We start from the raw sequence: 18,950 nt of genomic DNA on the forward strand, positions 1-18,950 counted from the left end.
GATGTTTGGTACAGTTTTTTTTTAAACAACAACAAACAAAAACTTACAGCTAATTATGTTGAAAGAAAAAAGCCTTAAAATGTTATGAACTCTGTGTCCATTGAAATAGGGAGGTTTATGAAGTTATAAGAAATACACAAAAATACATAAATTTAAATGAATTCATCAGCCAAAAGAATTTGATGGAAGTTGAATGATAGCTGTGAATCCACCAAAATGAGTTTAGGCATCCAAACTTACAAAACAACCATTCAAATTTGTTGTCCTTAATTTTCATGATTTATTTTACATTTTATGAACTCTCATTTATTACCTGATTGATTATTCAGAATACAGATTACAGATAGAAACAAGGAAAATATAATGCTCAGAATTTAAAAATGTAAATGTTCTCCATTCTTTTATATATTTTGTTTTTCCTTTGACAGAGTAAAGGAGATGATATAAGAGCAAGTAAGCTGGAATCCAAAAAAGCTGAACTGGAGCAGGAGAAAGGGGAAATAGAGAAGAAAGTTACAGCATTGCAGAAAGAGGTAGATCAAGGTAAAAAAAATTGTTTTGAACTACATCTTTGTCTGTGAAATTTGTCCTTGGGGGTTGTGGTGCCAGAAGCTTGTTTTCCTATGGGGTGCATGTAGTTGTCCAGGAGTAGTTGTCTTAAAAAAAGTTATCCAATGTAGGTTACTCCAGGGGTAGTTGTCTTATAATCAAGTTTTTATTGTGGACTCTTTGGTTTTACCCTTTAATATGTAGGTAAGAAAATCATCGAAGAATTGCAAGAGCAGAAGGAGCAGCTCCAAGCTTGCATCACCAAACTTGAAACAGAGATGAGCTCCACCATGAAGGAGCTTCAAGACCAGATGACCTTGCATGAGCAAGAGAAGGAGACGTACCAGACCAGTCTGCAGGAGCTTCTAGACCAGATGACCTTACATGAGCAGGAGAAGGAGACATACCAGGCCCGTCTGCAGGATCTTCAAGACCAGATGACCTTACATGAGCAGGAGAAGGAGACGTACCAGGCCAGTCTGAAGGAGCTGGAGCAGGGAGCTGTTCAGGAACGTAGGAGATTGGAAGAGAAGATCCTGGAGCTCGAGGGAAGCAAGGAGAAGTATGCATCAAACTTTGAGAAGCTGAAGAAAGCAAGCACGGCTAAGGTCCAGGAGCTGCAGGAACAGATCAAGGAGCTGAGGAGCTCCAGGGAGCAAGGAGACAACAACAAGGAGACACAGCTCATACAACTACAAGGTATACATGAAACCTGATAGACTAGCTTCCCAGTGTAGTCTCTGCTGACACCATGTGTGTATTGGGGTATTACAGACATGTATCAATCAGATATGATTATTTACGTCTGGGGACCGACCTTTAAATGTCACCATCTGAAAGACGTGACTCAGTTTCAAACCTGCGTCCTCGACTTAATCAGTTTGTAACTTCCATTGTTAGCTGGATTACAGGCGCACGCCACAACGCCTAGTTATGCCTACACCATTCATAATGATCTTAACTTTATCTATTTATAAATATTTTTGTTATAGTTATTGAAACATCCCATGCACAGATGTGATAGTCATACTTGCTAAATCGACAACCTGTCTATAAGGAGCATATAGTTTGTTTTCCCTTTAACTGTATTTCTCATTGAAATATGTTCTAAGAGCACTTGTCTTTATTGACACCTTTTCTAGTTGCCCTTGAGAGGGCGTCATTGATGGGCTTCATGGTCTGTGCCTTGATTTAAAGAAATGTTCCAAACTTTACGTTAGTCATCTTTCATCAATAGTGATCTGTCAGTTTATGACAGGTTCAGTGACCCAATCAAAATTTCATATCAAGTGTCTCTTCAAGTTCCTCGGTCTTGAGCCATCCTTTTCAGTCATCTTTACTATTCATTAAAAGGAGGAATTCTATTTTTGTTTTATAAACAGATAAAATAAGTGCACTGAATGATACTATCACTCAACTCCAAGATGCCAATGATAGCCTTCAGTCCAGACTGGATGAAGTATTGTCGGAGAAGAATGCCCTCTATGCTGACTTGGAGACAGCCATGCATCAGAACGAGGTCATGGGTCAGAAGGAGAGTGACATCACCCATCAAGTCAATGACCTAGAGGTCACTCGGCAGAAGCTGATAGGTCAAATGCAAACAATGCAGGTTTGTACTTCTCTGTAGTGTCTTGTGTGCTCATCAGAAGAATGCATCACTATGAAAATGTGTAGCACAGGTGAATATGCATGTGACACCTGTTCTACGCATGTTTACATAATAGCAGTGAAGGGATGTTTCTTTGTCTACCACAGCAATTGTTGAGGGTAGAATGAGGAACTGTATATTTTGTCCTCTTTCTTTGTCCATCATGTTCATAGTGCATGTGATTCATGTAGAATGGATGTGCATTTATATATATATATAATAAACATTCCAAAGATTTGACTGACTGCATTAGTGAATTACTTCAGCTATCAAAAATAACATAATGATAATGATAATAATTGGCATTTATATAGTGCCGTCTATCTAGACAATTCTATTCCGAGGCGCACAAGAAAAATAGAAAGAATGAGAGAGTTTGGATGAGTGTCATCATGCCAAGTACAGCTATTGTTGAAAAAGATAAGATTTCAGCTTGGATTTAAAGGTCTCTACGGAAGTTATGGTTCTCAAATTAAATGGGAAATTATTCCAAAGAGATATGCTTGACATTTGACGATTATACTAAGGTTTTCTTGCCAAAAAATATTTTACTCTTTATACTGCTTCAAGGATATATTTCATGTTTCATAAGTTGTCAAAGTATTTACTTCCCAAATCATTTTGAACTGAAAACTGGGGAAGCTATTTGTTTGGAAATAAGGAGTATGTAGCCATTCTTGAGTGCCATTTGCTATCGGAAAGACGATTTTATGCATAATACATGTACATATATTTTCTTTTTTTTAATGGATAATTTCTTGAATCCAAGTTATAATTTGATTTTAAGTAAAAAAAAAATATATTCTTTATATTATCTCTCTTAGTCTAAACTAGATGGGCATATTACTGAGAATGAGAGTCTGAAATCAACGGTGGAGGAGCTAAGATCTCAGAAAGATGATGTCACTAACCAGATGACTCAACTCAGAGAAACAGTAGCTGAACTCAATGCAAAGGTGAGTCTATGTAAGATCCTGAATTGTTACATAAATAGTGATGATGCTGCTTGTAAGTATCGGCTTGCATGGTGATGTAGATGTACAGTAGGCTTGCGGATGCACCATGTGAGAGAGAGGGAGGATTGAGGAGTCCTGAAAAGGACTCTCTGTAATCTTTCTTGAGGGTGTGTAGTCCTGAAAAGACTGTTGGTTATCTTTCTTAGCTTATAGTTCTAAGGAGAACTATAGCGCTTGGAGAGGATGGGTGGCGGGAGTGGCTCAACGTTTCAAACAGGTTGACTATCCATCGTCAGGAGAGATATTTAGATTGCTAAGTTTTTTTATTCTTCTATCTAGAAAAAATGCCCGATTAGCAGCAAATTATAGTGACATCAGACCAGTAGCACTTAAATCCTCTGACTTCTCACTACAAGGCTTACTGAGATACCATGCAATATTTATTAACATGTATGATCAGTATTCAGGACCTCGGTCAAATACTGTACAATTTACTCTTAGTCAGGTCGTAAAGTGTGCAGAAGTCTTTACTAGTATGAATATTTATGAGCTAGGTATCTTTTTAACTTGATTTCTTCACCATATGCCGTATGGCTATAAAATCAAGGACAGTGCTCTCCTAATATGCTTGGTGTAACAGGTGGAATGTGTAACAGGTGGATTGTGTGCTATATGAATATATAATTATTTCAAACCTGCCTTGTCTCTATAGAAAGGACAGTTGGAAGAGGAGTCCCTGCAGAGATCAGCCAGTCACAGTGAAGATACCCAACAAGAAATAGGTAAGACTATCAGTACTTCAAAAGAGTTTTGCAAATTATTACTCTGGCTTTCACTCTGGCAACTATTTTTCAGTTCAAAATACATTCCAAGGAATAATCTTGCCAGGTACTCAGTTGCCTCACCTGGGTCAAGAGAGGTGCTTGTAGATGGTTGTTTTGGCAACACCTTTACATCTTCTGGGGAGTGTTTCACAAAGACTAAGATTGACTTTCAAGTTAGACTCAACTATGGCAGGCCTTTCATGCCACTGTTTGATCTCACCATTTACTGGCATTGGTCTCTCAAGGGACGTACAAATCATGGTCACAAATCTACAGAATTTACATTATGTGATAGTTCTTTATTGAAGGAAAAAATATGTTCTAAAGATCATAATGGTGAGAGCAACCAGTGGCATGAATGGTCTGCCATAGTTTAGTCCAACTTCATTTCATTTTTCATTTCATTTTTATTTTTTCATTTCCAACAAAATACAATACATAATAACGAATACAATGTAAAATGTATGCAAAACATAGTTACATTTGTAATAAACAAATCTTAATAGTAATTTATATATTTGATGAAGACAAAAATTTTAGGTCGATCTTAGTCCTTGTGTAGTATTATGCACTCCAACATGATGTATGCACCACACTCCTGATATAAGACTTTCTATCTTTCTATCTACTGATGTACTTTCTTCTTTAAAAGGTAATCGCTATTTCTGTTAGCAGAGATGGGATTGTTGTCCATTAGGCAGTAATTGATTACTTTTTGTAATAAAATTTGTTTCTTAATTTCAAAATTGGTTCACAAAGAGAGGAATATCTGAAGATATTGTTGATTTCTGTTCATGGGTTTGGATTATCTTATACACTGTGTCTTGTGTGTTTAGCTGTAGTATTTAGTGTTGTCTTTTATCACAGTTTCTTTGAAGAAATCAGTGAGAGAATCTGAAGAGAAAGTCCAGAAGATGAAAGCAGTTGCTCTGAAAGCTAAGAAGGAGCTTGACCTTAACAAGAAACAGGTAAGATTACAGCTTTCATGGCCGCAGTTTTTGTTCCGCCTGCATATCAAAAAGCAAGACATCGCCTCTTTTCCGGTGACGTTGATATCATTTTGAAAGTATAACTTCTTATTTAAAGATAAGGGTGAGTTCTGGTCATCCGATTGCATTGTGAAAGAAAAGGTGTGGAATGGATCAGAAAAATTTGATCATGTAGCATATAAGTATTGGTGTGTACTGCAAAGTGCTGGAGTCATCATAATCATAATAAATTTGGCCCAGTCTTGGTAAAGTAACAATCACTGTATACAGAAATATGTATATGGGACTACACAAATGGTGTCTGGGCTACCAACCTTGATTTCCTAATCTTTCTATGCTCATTACTCAGCCAGTATACATTTTCTACCAAAATTGTTTTGCAAATGACATTTATTTGTAGTCTTGAACATCCAGTGTAAGTTTTGTTTGATTCTGAAAGAATTCATTTTCTTTTTTGTACAAGAACTCACCTTTATCTTTAATGAAACTTGGTTCAAGGAGTAATATTTCCAAAAGATCGGAAAGTTGATTGAGTGACGTGTTATTCAGTCGTGGCCATTTCTTACTTGAGCCTGTTCCTTGTGTTTCTTACTCATCATCGTGTCAGCTCCGTTGTGAATTCATAAATACAGTTGAATATGAGGTACAATTTCACGCACATTAAGTATCACGAATCATATGACACAAATTCTAGGTCAGTTTAGGTCAGTAGACTTGGATTATGTTTTCACAACTTAATATGAGAATTAATAAATCGATTTTTGTTAATTGTTCATATTTCATGAAAGTTATCAATGTTGGTACAAATAATAGTAAATTATTGTTCTGATGATTCTTAGTCAATATTCACTCCAAAATGCTGATTATATTCAGAGGATTCCATTTTAGGGGGCCTGCTAATGAGCCACCCTGCCTATAAATAATGTCCCGACCACAATTTTTCATCATATCGTATCGTGTATTGCAGGCAAGACCGCCGAGTGTTTTTCCCTTGGTTTGTTTTTACCTTGAGGGGTATGTTTGGGGTATATTATACAAATTATTATTTCATTTTTAGTTCTATAATGCTCCAGAGTACAGGAACCGGGATCCACAAAACACAGCTTTCTATAAGCTATCTGTCAGTAAACTATAGAGAATGTTTATTAAGCGCACAATAAATTAATTTCTCTATGCACTTTACAATCATGACAAATTTGAATATATAAACAGTATAATAAATAACAAAGTAGATAAGCAAATGACAAATAAAATATATTTATGGGAAAATAAACCAATTCACCTATAATTACATCTACCGGTAAGTAAAACTATTTGACTTTACATATAACAAATTCAACAAACAAACAGACACCCATAATGTCGAACCCACCTCCTAACCAGCAAAAAGACAAAGCAGCTCTAGGAAACCCTCAAAACAAATAGATTTTCAGGGCTCTTCCACAGCTATCAGTGCTCCCAACAACTCAAAGCTGGTCATGAAGTTGGTTTCACAAGACAGGCGCTGCCGTTGAAAAAGCACGAGAACCATACGTTTGGGTTGATACATACGTTATTACTAGTACCATATACAAATTGGTACACAAATGTTTGTTTACAGGTTATGCATGTTTTGAAGTAATTTATCAGAACATTCTACAACTCATGCTCTGCTGTCTATTGCCTTTAGGAACTTCAATCCAAGACTAAACACTAATTAACTTAAAGGTGATTTTAATCATAATATATTGATGAAGTAAAGCCTAGGCGTAATATCATTGGAGCATTGAAATATATAGTGTAATGTGCTATATGAATGTAATGCTATTATTATTATTGTACTCATCATTGGGTCACTGATGAGTGTAAATGAATTCTCTTTATCAGATGGTAGCTATTTCACAACAGAAGGAACAGACACAGTCTGAGCTGCAGACTATGAGTAAGAGATATGAATCTTTGGAAGCTAGGCTCTCTGGGAGTCACCAACATGTAGAGAACTATCAGGTTGGTCAAATTCCCTTGTCTTTTTTGTTCTTTCCCCTTTTCTGACTACTACTTACCTGCTTCCTGTTTCTGTTCCAGACATTGGCGATCAAGCTTCTTCCTGTTTCTGTTCCAGACATTGGCGATCAAGCTTCTTCCTGTTTCTGTTCCAGACATTGGCGATCAAGCTTCTTTCTACTTCTATCTCTAGTTCTTTGTAATGTGACGTTACCTCTGTTACAAGTCAGTCGTGTAAAGCATTGTCTTGTCCCTTTCTCGTCTCTGTTGGCATCCCCCTATCGGTATTTCTTTCCCCTAATTTGTAGTTCTTTTGGTAGTTCCGGATTATTTTATTTAATTCTCATTATTGCTAAGTATCATTTGAGGTGTTCACACTTGTACAAGCATTGCTTTTTAGTGGACCCCTCTGTTTCCAACATGTATTTCTTACTTTTGTTTTAAATGCTTATAATTGATTTGTAATGTTTTGTTGGAAACATGAATAAATTGAAATTGAATTAAAATTGAATGAACTTATCCATGTATATGATGGCTGTCTCCCTCTGCTTCTCTTTCTCTTTCCTTCAATATTTCCTGTCAGTATCACTGCTTACTGCCTACAGTTATTCCTCATTTTATATACTTCAATTCATAACTGATTGATTTCCTTGTAATAGCATTTATTTGTAATTATTCTTTGGTGACTTGAGCATCCATAATGATGGATATGTGTACTTTATAAATACAGTCAAACCTTACTATAGCGACCACCCAAGGGAAACACAAAAAGTGGCCTTAGTAGACAGGTGGTCTTTGTAGACAGGTTCCTTTATTACATGATTCAATGAGAATCCATTTTCAATGGAAACAACAAATGTGGCCTTTGTAGGCAAGTGGTCTTTGCAGACAGGTGGTCACTAAAGCAGGTTTGACTGTATTGTCATAATTATTGTGCTTCCTCTCTCATTATCATCTTCCTAAATAACAAGGATGGTATGCTGACTTTGTTTTCAACAAGAGACATTTTGATTGGAAGAACAAAATTACAATATGAAGGTTCTTTGGTGGAACACTAATGAAGAGGCACAGTCATGCAAACTGAAAGTTTTGAGTAATTAGATCATTAATATATATATGTTTTCTCCTCTTTCTAAATTTCAGAGTCTACACAATGAGTATGAGAAGCTTCAAGATGAATTGGAGGCAAAAACTGAAAGGTAAATCTAACAAATCATTAAGAATAAGTTCTATGACTCATTGGTGATCGGCAAAATTGCATCTTGCAGCAATAGGAAAAACTGGTAGCTAACTTCAGTGTGCCAGAACACATTTGAGGAAGGTCTCTGAACAATGACGTCAAAACTGTCACAGGTTAATACATGTACCCATGTGATGTATCACAGAACTTATTCCTAATCATTTAAACCATACTGATAAACTTGTGAACAGAAGACGAAAATTGTTTTAAAAATTATTTTTATTTAGTCCAATAAAGAGGCAAGAATACACTTTTTATGGTGTTGTACAATAATTACTTATATATAAATAAGAATATGATTGGTCTTCACATAATTCAGTTGAATCTGTTTCCATATCACAGATTTATAATACTTGTGTAACATTCCATTTTCTTTTTCTTTTTCTTGTTTTATTTGAAGGATAAAAGAATTGGAGAAGCAGATTTCAGAAACACAGCAAGACTTGAATGTAAGTGAATTTTATTGATCAAACATATGCCATGTTTAAAACAGTGTATATAGTGAGATACGTATTCACTTATAAGATACTCCCCTAAAGCTCAATTCTATGAATAAAATGAATTAATACTTGACATCTGAACACACTAGAATCTCTCAGTGGAGTGTACCCAGAAAGGCAAGTAGATCAAATTCCAAGACAGGTGTGTTTCTTAAATGTACAAATTATGTTTGAAATCTACATGTAGTAAGATAGATATTCACTTGATATGACCCTCATACCTTGAATATACCTTGAGGGCCACACCTCGCCATCGTTGTGATGAAGATCCAGTAGATAGTGTGGTGTGGCAGGGTTAAGGGGGTCCCATTGGACCCATTTAAAAACCCTGGGGGTGTTTCACAAAGACTAAGATTGACTTTAAGTTAGATGTAACTATGGCAGGCTGTTTATGCTACTGTTTGCTCTCACCATCTACTGGCATTGGTGTATCCAGGGACTTATAAAATCGTGGTCACAAATCTACAGAAAATATGTTTTTGATAGTTCATTATAGAAGGAAAAATGTTATCTAAAGATCATAATTGAGAGACCAATAGTGAATAGTGAGAGCAACCAGTGGCATGAATGGCATGTCATAGTTAAGTCCAACTTAAAGTTGACCTTGGTCTTCGTGAAACACCCCCCAGGTTGGATAATTGTCGTTTGAAGCTGAGGATAGCCTTTCTTAATAAGATGAATGAATTCTCTACATCCTAGAATCTCTCGATGGAGTGTACTCAGACGAAGCAATTGAAGGAAGAGCTAGTCCAGAGACTTGACGGTCAAGACAAGGAGATTAAGACTTTAGAGAGGGGCGTGGCCGAGATGAGGAGCAGGGCGACGGTTGCCGAGGAGGAGAGGGATGCTGAGAGGACAGAGAAGACAGAGAAAGAGCAACAACTGCAACAGGTCAGAATTCTATTTGAATTTATTTTTCTTCTTCTAAGTATATGTTATTATTACTTCTGCGCCTGGTGCATTCAATTGTCAAGCCTTATTGGCTTTTTACGGATGCACCATTGTCCATTTGTACTATGGTTTATACTCATATTTTCTGTCAATTTATATGTAATTTTGATTTTGTTATCTGTTATGAAATTCCATATTTTATCTTTGTATATATTGTCATGATGGCGACTCAGCTACACCCGGGGTAATAATATGGTACTTTGTGTTTAGCACATTAGAGTATATTCATATAGTAGCTGCGCAATATAAATGGACCTATTATTATTATTTACAGGCAAATGAGAGAGTTGTCATCCTTGAGAAATCCTTGAACGAACAGAAGACAACACATGATAACACCACTAGGAAACTAGGAGCTGCTCTTCAAGTAAGTTGAGTCTTTTTATACTTATGAACATATCAATACAGAACATGGAGAGAACTGTAATAAATTCGCCATTTATCAATCAGCAATCGATATTTGAGTCAGATTTTTATCATTTCATGTTGTCACTTTTATACATTTTTTATATTTTCACAAACAAATTTTATAAGATTTTTCACAGAACAATTGTGCTTCATGTGACAGTATACACTAATTTTTACGGGTACCTTTGTGATGTATAGGATGCTTATGTAAATATGATATGCTACAAAATGGGCTGAACCTCATGCAATGTGATCATATTTACAGGAACAGTTCCAATGAACATTCCATGCATCTACCTCTCTTTGCTATGAAGGAAGCCAATCAGGGACCTGTTTCACATCTCATGAGTCTTCAGACTTTATTGAACAACTATTATGAATTGGTTCTTTGATACATCCAAACATTATTAACCTTTGACAGTTTTACCTTCTATGATCAAGACATCTTCATCAGAAATGTACCGGTGAACCAATGTTAAAGTTAACTGCTAGTTTTTTAGATGACAACTAAGCGAAATAGAGTATTTTGAATATAACCATCGATGAGAGATGCATGAAGTTTACTAGTCTTGTATGATTCTAACTTTGTTTGTAGGAAGCCAGTCAGAGCAATCTTATGGATCTAGAAATAGCAGACTATGAGAAAACGGTATCAAGTCTGAACGCAACTATCGATGAGAGAGACACCAAGATTACTACCCTCACAACAGAGGTGGACAATCTGGAGAAGAGACTAGATGCGATGCAGAATGAAGTTGGTAAGATGTAATGTTCTTGCAGTAATTACGTTTCAAAAAATTGCTTTCTTCCAATCAGCTCCTTCTTCCCTAGAACTACCAAGGACTGGAACAACCTTCCAGTAGATCCAGTCTGCTCACTCTCCCTTGAGGCATTTAAATTCTCACTGGGGAAGATTCACCCCTTACTGCCCTCACGGGATTGAAAGTTTTTACTCGCACCCTGTACATATATGCACAAAGGATCCTGGCCAGCAGGCTCACACAGGCTCCTCACATGCACACACAGTGCGCGCAATCTTCAAGGCCTTGAAACACTTTCCTTGGAAGAAGAAGAATCAAGATATGTGCTTTGCAGAGTTTGAAATTGTCAATCTTAAGCTAAATGAAAATTATAAAGAGTAGATGAAGGAATTAGAAGCATGCAAGTTGATGAGGCATAGTTCCAAACCAAGGCAATACATTGTTGCATCAAGATTACCCTTCAGTTGGTATCTTTGTGTTTTAATGGCATTTGATTCTGTTAAGGAATCCTGAATTATGTTGATTCTGTGAGGAACATTCATAATATAATGAAATTTGTTGCTTACATAAATATCTTAATTTGTTTGTGTAAAAACTACAAACATGTACCGTAAATCTCCGTGTATAAGACACCGCCGAAAAAAATTGAAAGTCGGGGGTTGCGTCTTATACACAGGTACAATTTTTTTTTTTTTTTTTTTCTTGACCCCAAAATAGGGGTGCGTCTTATACATGGAGATTTACGGTATGGAAAAATAAAACTGATATTAAAACGGACTGGATTTTCTTATTTTGACCTTTGACCTTGATGTGCAGCTGCGGTGGGTAACCAGCGTGACCAGGCGGAGGAGAGAGCAAACAAGATAAAGGGGATGTTGATGAAAGCTAAGAAGGAGCTCTCTGATCTGAAGAAGACGGAGAGCGAGCAGAGAAGTGCAGAGGCTGCCCTCTATGGCCAGGTGGAGTATCTCACTCAGCAGGCCGAGGATGGCAAGATGGAGCAAGCTAAGATGGCCGCAGACAATCAGAAACTCAAAGACCAGGTTGGTTTTTTCATTATTTTTCAGAAGTGACATACATGTAACCTCTACAAAATATGTAACAGATCATAACAAGGATACTAATTGTTGTGTGTATTTACCACTTGTTGTTTCCCTTGAAAATAGCTTCTCATCGAATCATGTACTAAAGGAACCTGTCTACAAAGAACATCTGTCTACAAAGGCCACTTTTTGTGTGTCCCTTGGATGGTTGCTATAGAAAGGTGTGACTGTATAGAAATATATAATGCTTTGAGAGCCAGACCTCGAATAATTAAAGCAGTCTTTTATATGCCGAATTGAGACAAAAATCTACCAAGAAATTCTTACCTTATCCTTTTATTGAGTAAAGATTGGTTAAAACATCATGGAAAATCTGAGACACTGTCTGTTAATCTTTGCTGGAAAAATGACTGAAAGTTTCAATCATTTGGGAATCGCAGACAAAAAGCACTGTACGGTGTCCGCGCTCGCACAAAGACAATTTTAACATGTAAACCAATGGGGATCGCAGCATTAGGGCATTTTTTGAAAGACTATTGACCGATAGGCGGGTATGAGGGCACTTTTCAAAAGACTATTAACTGGTAGGCTGGGCATGGCTAAAATCACAACTCCAATTGCGACCAATCAGATGGATAGATTTCTAAAGTGAGGTATACAATAGTGATGCTATATGTATGCGTTGTCCCATGTACAGTATCCATATATGAGTGCCTTGCTTCTCACTGGATGTTATTTTAAAAGCAAGATTGTTGATTCCAAAACCTCACAAGAGACAATTTTATGAAATGCACAGATCAGACCACCAAAGGGAGACAAGGTCTTTATGTAGAGGTTCCTTTAGTACATGTTTCATTGAGAAACCATTTTCAAGGGAAGCAAAAAATGTGGTCCTTGTAGACAGGTGGTCGCTAAAGCAGGTTTGACTGTACAGAGCATGCAATGAGCTACACACTTTGGTAATGTCTCTCCTCCTGTTTGTATTCCTCAGATGCGCACATCCAACGAGGCTAACATGAGGGCGGTAAGGAGTCTAGAACAGAAGGCTACTCTGCTCCAGGAGGACCTAGACCTAGCCAACAGAGAACTCACTGGCTGCCAGGCTGAGTTTGAGAGCTATAAGGTATCAGTTAAAACATGTGCATACTAGACAGTTGTCAAATTCATTCTTCTGTGCATTCATGCACTTTACCCTGATGAGTGCAAGACAGCAAGCTTGGGTATGTTTGCATGTAAGCTAGACAGAGGAGCCTACAGAACCTTCTTATTCTTCTTAAATGATCCCTTCACTATTTTGGGGATTCCCAGAGTCCAAATAAAGAAAACGTGTAAATCCAACCGGTTAGGAGCTTTGGATAGCATTAGAACGAAAGGCATCGATTTTATAATAGAAAAAAGAGCGATATTAGAAGAAGGCTATTATGAATTTGGGAAGGCAGGCATGGATGAAAGGGTAATGGAGTAGCGTGGGTATATTTCTGTGGGTCATCATCGTACAGATTTTGTTTTTCAACATTCTCTCCTTTGCCTCCCTCTCTTTCTCCCACCTCAGGTCAGAGTTCATAGCGTCCTCAAGCAACAGAAGACCAGGGAGACCAATCCTGTTGCCATGGCAATGGATGCAAGGGAGAGGGAGGAGTCAGAGCAGATGATGCAAGCCTTGAGGAGTAAACTGAATGAGACGGGTGATAAGATGGTTGCTTTGAGGGCAGAGCATGAGCTGTTACAAGGAGAGCATGATCGTTTGTCAGCGAGACACAGTGAGGTCATACAAGATATGGAGGCTAAGGAAGCTCTGGCAAGAGAAAGGTAATAATAATGACAATGTCAATTTATAGAGCGCACATAACCATTCTAAAAGACTGCTCAAGGCGCTCTTGTACAACATCAAAATAATTATACAATATTCAAACTACGACATAAACAAATGGTGCTTAAGTTTCTTCTTAAATATTTAAATTGATGATGATTGTCTTATTTCTAATGGTAAAGTGTTCCATAATTTGGGTGCAATGTTAGCAAAAGCCCTGTCCCCCTATTTGTTATTGGTTTTGGGTGTACATAACTGGAGCTGTGAACCTGAATGTAAATTCCGTTGTGGGTGTAAGGTTTCAAAATCTGATACAAGTAATGGGGTGAAGAATGAAGAAGTGTTTTGTAAGTAATGAGTAACAGCTTATACATTATTCTTTTTGAGACTGATAACCAATGAAGAGGTATCTTAACTATCAGATACTGTACAATTCAGTCATAGGCCTGTAATGTTAACTCATTGCCTATGGGATCCAAGTTGTCACTGTATTAAGCCTATGTGAGTTAGAGAATTCAGTAGTCAAATGGGTGCACGTGCCAATAAGAATCACAAAAATATCCTGATATTTCCAAAAATAGAGTCTGTCGCAATCCAAAGCAGAACTGGGGAAGTTATCACACAGTAATTTTAGATATCAAATCACTGATTTCTATACTTAACCAATTGACTACTGAGTTCTCATATTCCCCATAGGGTTAATACAAAACCACCAGGTTCCAGTAGGCAATGTGTTCATAGTTTCCTCATCGTGCAATATGTTGTAAATCACTATCATGCTTAAAGAGAAGAGGGAAGAGGTGAAAAATAATTTGTGAGCGTCATCGTTGTATTAAGCAAGCGTGGAAGAACATCACATCACAAAGCATGTCTCTTTAAATTCCTTCATATTCTAAATATGGCATGTAACATCATAACAATTGGAACAATATGTCACATGTTTGTGTAGTCCCATATACATCTTTCTGTGTACAGTGCTTGTAAATTTGCCAAGACTGGGCCAATTTCTTATCATTTTGATGATTCCAAAACCTTGCAGTACGCACCAACACTTATATGCTAGATGATCAACCTTTTCTGATCAATTCCACAACAATTCTTTCACAGGAGTGTCAGGAGTGTCAAGTCTCACAGACATGAGCGCTATACAAGAACCCACTATTATTATTATTATTATCATTATTTATTAATCGCATGACCAGGGGGGTGTTTCACTAAGATCATAAGTTGGACTTAACAATTATGGAAAGCCATTAGCATCTTTAAAAATATTTTGTAAAAGTTATTTTAAATGGCATAAAATTTTGATTCAAATCGTTCATATTTTCTATTATGAAAGATTTTATGTTCTTGATGTGGAATTTATGAAAAGTCTAAAATACTCCCATTTTTTCTGTTCAAAATATTTTATTCTAAGGCTACAAATGGCTCTCCATAAAATTGTAAGTCAAACTTGTAGAATATTTGTGAAACACCCCCCAGAACTCAACTTTATCTTTAAGATATTCTATGTCATTATCTTTGTTAGGTTGGAGAAGCTTCGTATTGAGAGTCACAGCAGGAACATAGAGCATACTGAATCCATCAAAGAATTAACAGCACAGAATGAGGCCTTGACGTCGTCCTTCAAGGTAAGCCGTTGTGACTTCTGGATCCCCTCCCCCTGGAACTATCCACTAGACGATTAACCCTTGCCTTGAACATCCAAAACTAACAAGGGTTAATAAGTATATAATAACATCATTTTTTTTTGCTTCAATTTAATTCATTTATTTATGCATGGTATAATCAGGCCTGATAATTACCAGATTTCTATCGGTTTCCTGATTTTTTTTCTTCCAGATTTTTTTTTTTTTTTTTTTTCCTCCTGATTTTCCAGATTTCCCCCTTATGTTCTCTCTTCTTCTCTATTCTTTCCTATTTTTCCAATTTTCTCACTCAAAAGGGGGGGAATGTTGTTGTTTTTTTCCCCCGAGTCCTCTTTTTTTTTTACTCAAAGGGGGCATGGTTGAGGGGGAAAAAGAAACCCTTTTTTTTTAATTGCTCACTATCACCCCTGTATAATACAAAATGTGATGAGCAGCCAATGGCTGAATTGCTCACATTTTACAAGCAAGTTTTAAAAATACATAGACTACAATATTTCAAATGGTAAATTATAGGAAGACCAGATGATAATCAGGGTACATTGACCACAGTGGTTTAAAAATTCAAGGATAACAAAAATAGAACAAACATCATGTCATAGAACATAATTAATCTATTTTCTTTTTTGTGTGTGCTTCTTTAAAACCAAATACCTTTGCAACATGAAACTTAAGTGAATTATAAATTGGCTATCAATTCAGTGTCGTTTCTATGAAAAAAACTTTGTTTTAGCTAGCTTTTGGTAATAAAGTTGGCCGAAAACAATGAATGAATTTCAGGAAATGGAGATGTTTTTTCTAGTCATTATCATTTTCTAGGAATCTAATTTGAGTGTTTTATTTTTGTGATTAGATTCAAATGAGGCAACTGCAGGATGATCATCACCGAACGATGGACAGCTTACAGCGCCAGCTAGAGTCCACCGAGAACCAGCTTTACCGTGCCCAGCAGGAGATACAGAGGAATAACAGCATGGTCGTCATCCCAACACGCACTCCAGTGGAGTCTAGTAAAGAGAGCCCTCTAGAGTCAGCTATTAGGACAGTGCCTGGGGAGAGAGAACAGGCTGAAGTAAGTGGATATGAGACTGTCCTATGCCCCATAACAGCTAGGGAAGCCAGTTTGAATTCTGTTAAGTGGTTTCAGGCCCTGACACTCCCCAATACAGGCCTTACAGGCTTTATATAGTAAACCACATATAAACAATTTCTGCTGAGGAACCATCATACTCTAACCAATAATCGATGTATGTTATTATACAATAACGCTCTCACATGTTGATCATTTGTACAGGGTATGGAGCATACAGATACAGAGATACCCAAAAGTAAGCTCCGCCCCACTCTTCCACCAATCAGCACACAGAGCCCCACCCAAGCCCCGCCCTCTGTACCCTTCGCACAGCTCCTCTCCTCACCGACCGATGACAGACAGAGCATCTTCAGCGCAGTCAGCTCTACGGCCGAAGAGGAGCAGCTTAAAAGCCAGTTGACTGCTGCCCAGCATAGAATTGACCATTTCACAGAGGTATGTTTATCTTCTGGTTTGACCCGTTCACATTTAATTTGGAGTCCTAACAAATATACCACACGCACAAGAAGAAAGGGAAACAATTTCTGCTCACACTGCCAGGATCCATTTTGGTTTCATGACTATATTGCATGTGATGCCAGGAATTTTAAAAAAGGAAAATAAGCTTTAAAATCCTAATAATAAATTATATCTGATATTTATATGGCGCATATATCCACCATGCAAGGTGCTCCAGGTGATCTGAATATTACCCGGCTCTGCTAGGCTACCGATTTCGGCGCTCACAGCATTCAAGGAATTCTTTAGCGATTCCTTAGGACCTTTTTGTGTCTCCTTCAACAGTCTTTTTTGTACAGTTTTGCCAAAAGCAATATACCCTTATCTTATCCCAAGCATGTAAAGATTAGAAGAAGACCATTTAAAGGTAAAGACCAGTTTTGGAAATGCCCCCCCCCCCCTCAAAAAATGAAATGGAGGCTCTTATTACCTACCATGTGAAAGAATATGTTATGACTAATACATGATCATACAAATCTGATATATTTGGTAAATCATTATATCTATTTGGACCTGATAGATATCGTGCACGTGTCGCGTAGTCCCATATACATCTTTCTGTGTACAGTGCTTGTAACTTTACCAAGACTGGGCCTAATTTCTTATAATTTTGATAATTGCAGAACCTTGCTTTAACACACCAATACTTATATGCTAGATGATCAACCTTTTCTGATTGATTCCGCAACGTTTCTTTCACAATGCAGTAACATGACCAGAACTGATCTTTATCTTTAAGGTCACTTGTTTCTATGCCTCTTTTCTGCTAAACCGTAGATCACTGGAGAGAATGAAGCAGCTATCCTGAGGTTGACAGAGCAAGCAAAGGTCTTAAAGGAAGAGATCAGACGATTAGAAAGAAACCAAGCCAGGGAAAATGCAATCTCAAACATGGAATACTTGAAAAATGTTGTACTCAAGGTGAGAACTGTTTAGAGTTACTTGTGGCGTGAGGCTGATTTGCCTCTGAGATTCCAGTATTTAACAGAGTGTGTGACTTTAAAAAGAGCAGGCAAGTTGACTCAGACATTAGCGTGTTCTGTCTTGAAAACCAAGTTGGAAGTTGTATAAAATAAAAAGGATAATTTTTGTGATTTTTCTTCTTTTAATTTCAAACCGTTTTATTAATCAAGTACACACATTTTTGAAAGACCTCTTTATTCTTTTGTATAGATAATTCAATTCAATTAAAATTTCATTTGACACTCTTTATAAAAACATACAAATACATAATGGACTGATAAAAATAATAACAAGATGGTGCTAAAAATCACAATAGCAAGTTATGAATGCATTTGGTATAGGTAGACAGGAGGGATTCCTTATATGAAAGCCTACCTTTAAAGGCATCGTTAAATAATGTTAAATCTGAGATGCATGGCCCTACATGCTACCAGTGTCTTGTGATATGGTGTAATATTGAAGCCCTAAAATATCGCGCTTTGTATCTACTTGTAGAAAAGGCGCTATACAAATGTTCATTATTATTATTATTATTCAAAATGATCAAGAAGTGCCTCAAAAAAGTAAAAATCTTTGAGTGACCGGTTTTACCATACTCAATATCCCCAATAGACTGTAGTGTTATGAAAACCGTTTGGCAAACGCAGAATTTGGTTTTGATTTTCAATCATAAATATCTTGATAATCAGACTGGCAATCTGCGTGTAAAAGGCATGGAGTTCCTGACTGACCTAAGGTTTATAATTATCATTGCAACATGAGCTAAATCCAAGATTTTGATGCAGAATCTGAGACAAAGTTGCTGAATCCCTTTAAATACGCACATACAGGAAGAAATAGAAGGAAAAAAAGAGAAAAAATAAGTATTACGTGATTATTTATATTACTTTCTGATTCTCTTTCCATCAGTTTGTATCTCTTCCTCAAGGAGATGAGAAGGGGCGTCTTCTACCAGTGCTGAAGACCATGTTGAAACTCAGTGATACAGAGATCAAGCACTTAGCTACTATTGCCCAAGGTATATATTCAAATCTCATCATCTTACACTATGAATATGATGGACAAAGAAAGAGGACAAAATATAC

General features: G+C 36.9%; 1 protein-coding gene across 1 annotated transcript in view; it reads left to right on the plus strand.

The window, feature by feature from the left end:
• The window catches only part of LOC590289 (GRIP and coiled-coil domain-containing protein 2), a 30,683-nt gene that overhangs the window by 9,970 nt on the left and 1,763 nt on the right, over window positions 1–18,950 (plus strand). The window contains exons 8-27 of the mRNA XM_030982466.1: window positions 429–543; window positions 754–1,248; window positions 1,932–2,161; window positions 3,025–3,156; window positions 3,869–3,938; window positions 4,848–4,948; window positions 6,836–6,955; window positions 8,096–8,151; window positions 8,593–8,641; window positions 9,392–9,583; window positions 9,918–10,010; window positions 10,647–10,809; window positions 11,629–11,855; window positions 12,847–12,978; window positions 13,408–13,664; window positions 15,194–15,296; window positions 16,165–16,383; window positions 16,606–16,839; window positions 17,680–17,823; window positions 18,775–18,883. Of these exons, the coding sequence (XP_030838326.1) occupies window positions 429–543; window positions 754–1,248; window positions 1,932–2,161; window positions 3,025–3,156; window positions 3,869–3,938; window positions 4,848–4,948; window positions 6,836–6,955; window positions 8,096–8,151; window positions 8,593–8,641; window positions 9,392–9,583; window positions 9,918–10,010; window positions 10,647–10,809; window positions 11,629–11,855; window positions 12,847–12,978; window positions 13,408–13,664; window positions 15,194–15,296; window positions 16,165–16,383; window positions 16,606–16,839; window positions 17,680–17,823; window positions 18,775–18,883 (3,241 nt within the window). The remainder of the gene's footprint in view (window positions 1–428; window positions 544–753; window positions 1,249–1,931; window positions 2,162–3,024; window positions 3,157–3,868; window positions 3,939–4,847; window positions 4,949–6,835; window positions 6,956–8,095; window positions 8,152–8,592; window positions 8,642–9,391; window positions 9,584–9,917; window positions 10,011–10,646; window positions 10,810–11,628; window positions 11,856–12,846; window positions 12,979–13,407; window positions 13,665–15,193; window positions 15,297–16,164; window positions 16,384–16,605; window positions 16,840–17,679; window positions 17,824–18,774; window positions 18,884–18,950) is intronic.

The sequence above is a fragment of the Strongylocentrotus purpuratus genome, unplaced genomic scaffold, assembly GCF_000002235.5.
Source record: "Strongylocentrotus purpuratus isolate Spur 01 unplaced genomic scaffold, Spur_5.0 spur5_scaffold_12, whole genome shotgun sequence".
NCBI lineage: Eukaryota > Metazoa > Echinodermata > Echinoidea > Camarodonta > Strongylocentrotidae > Strongylocentrotus > Strongylocentrotus purpuratus.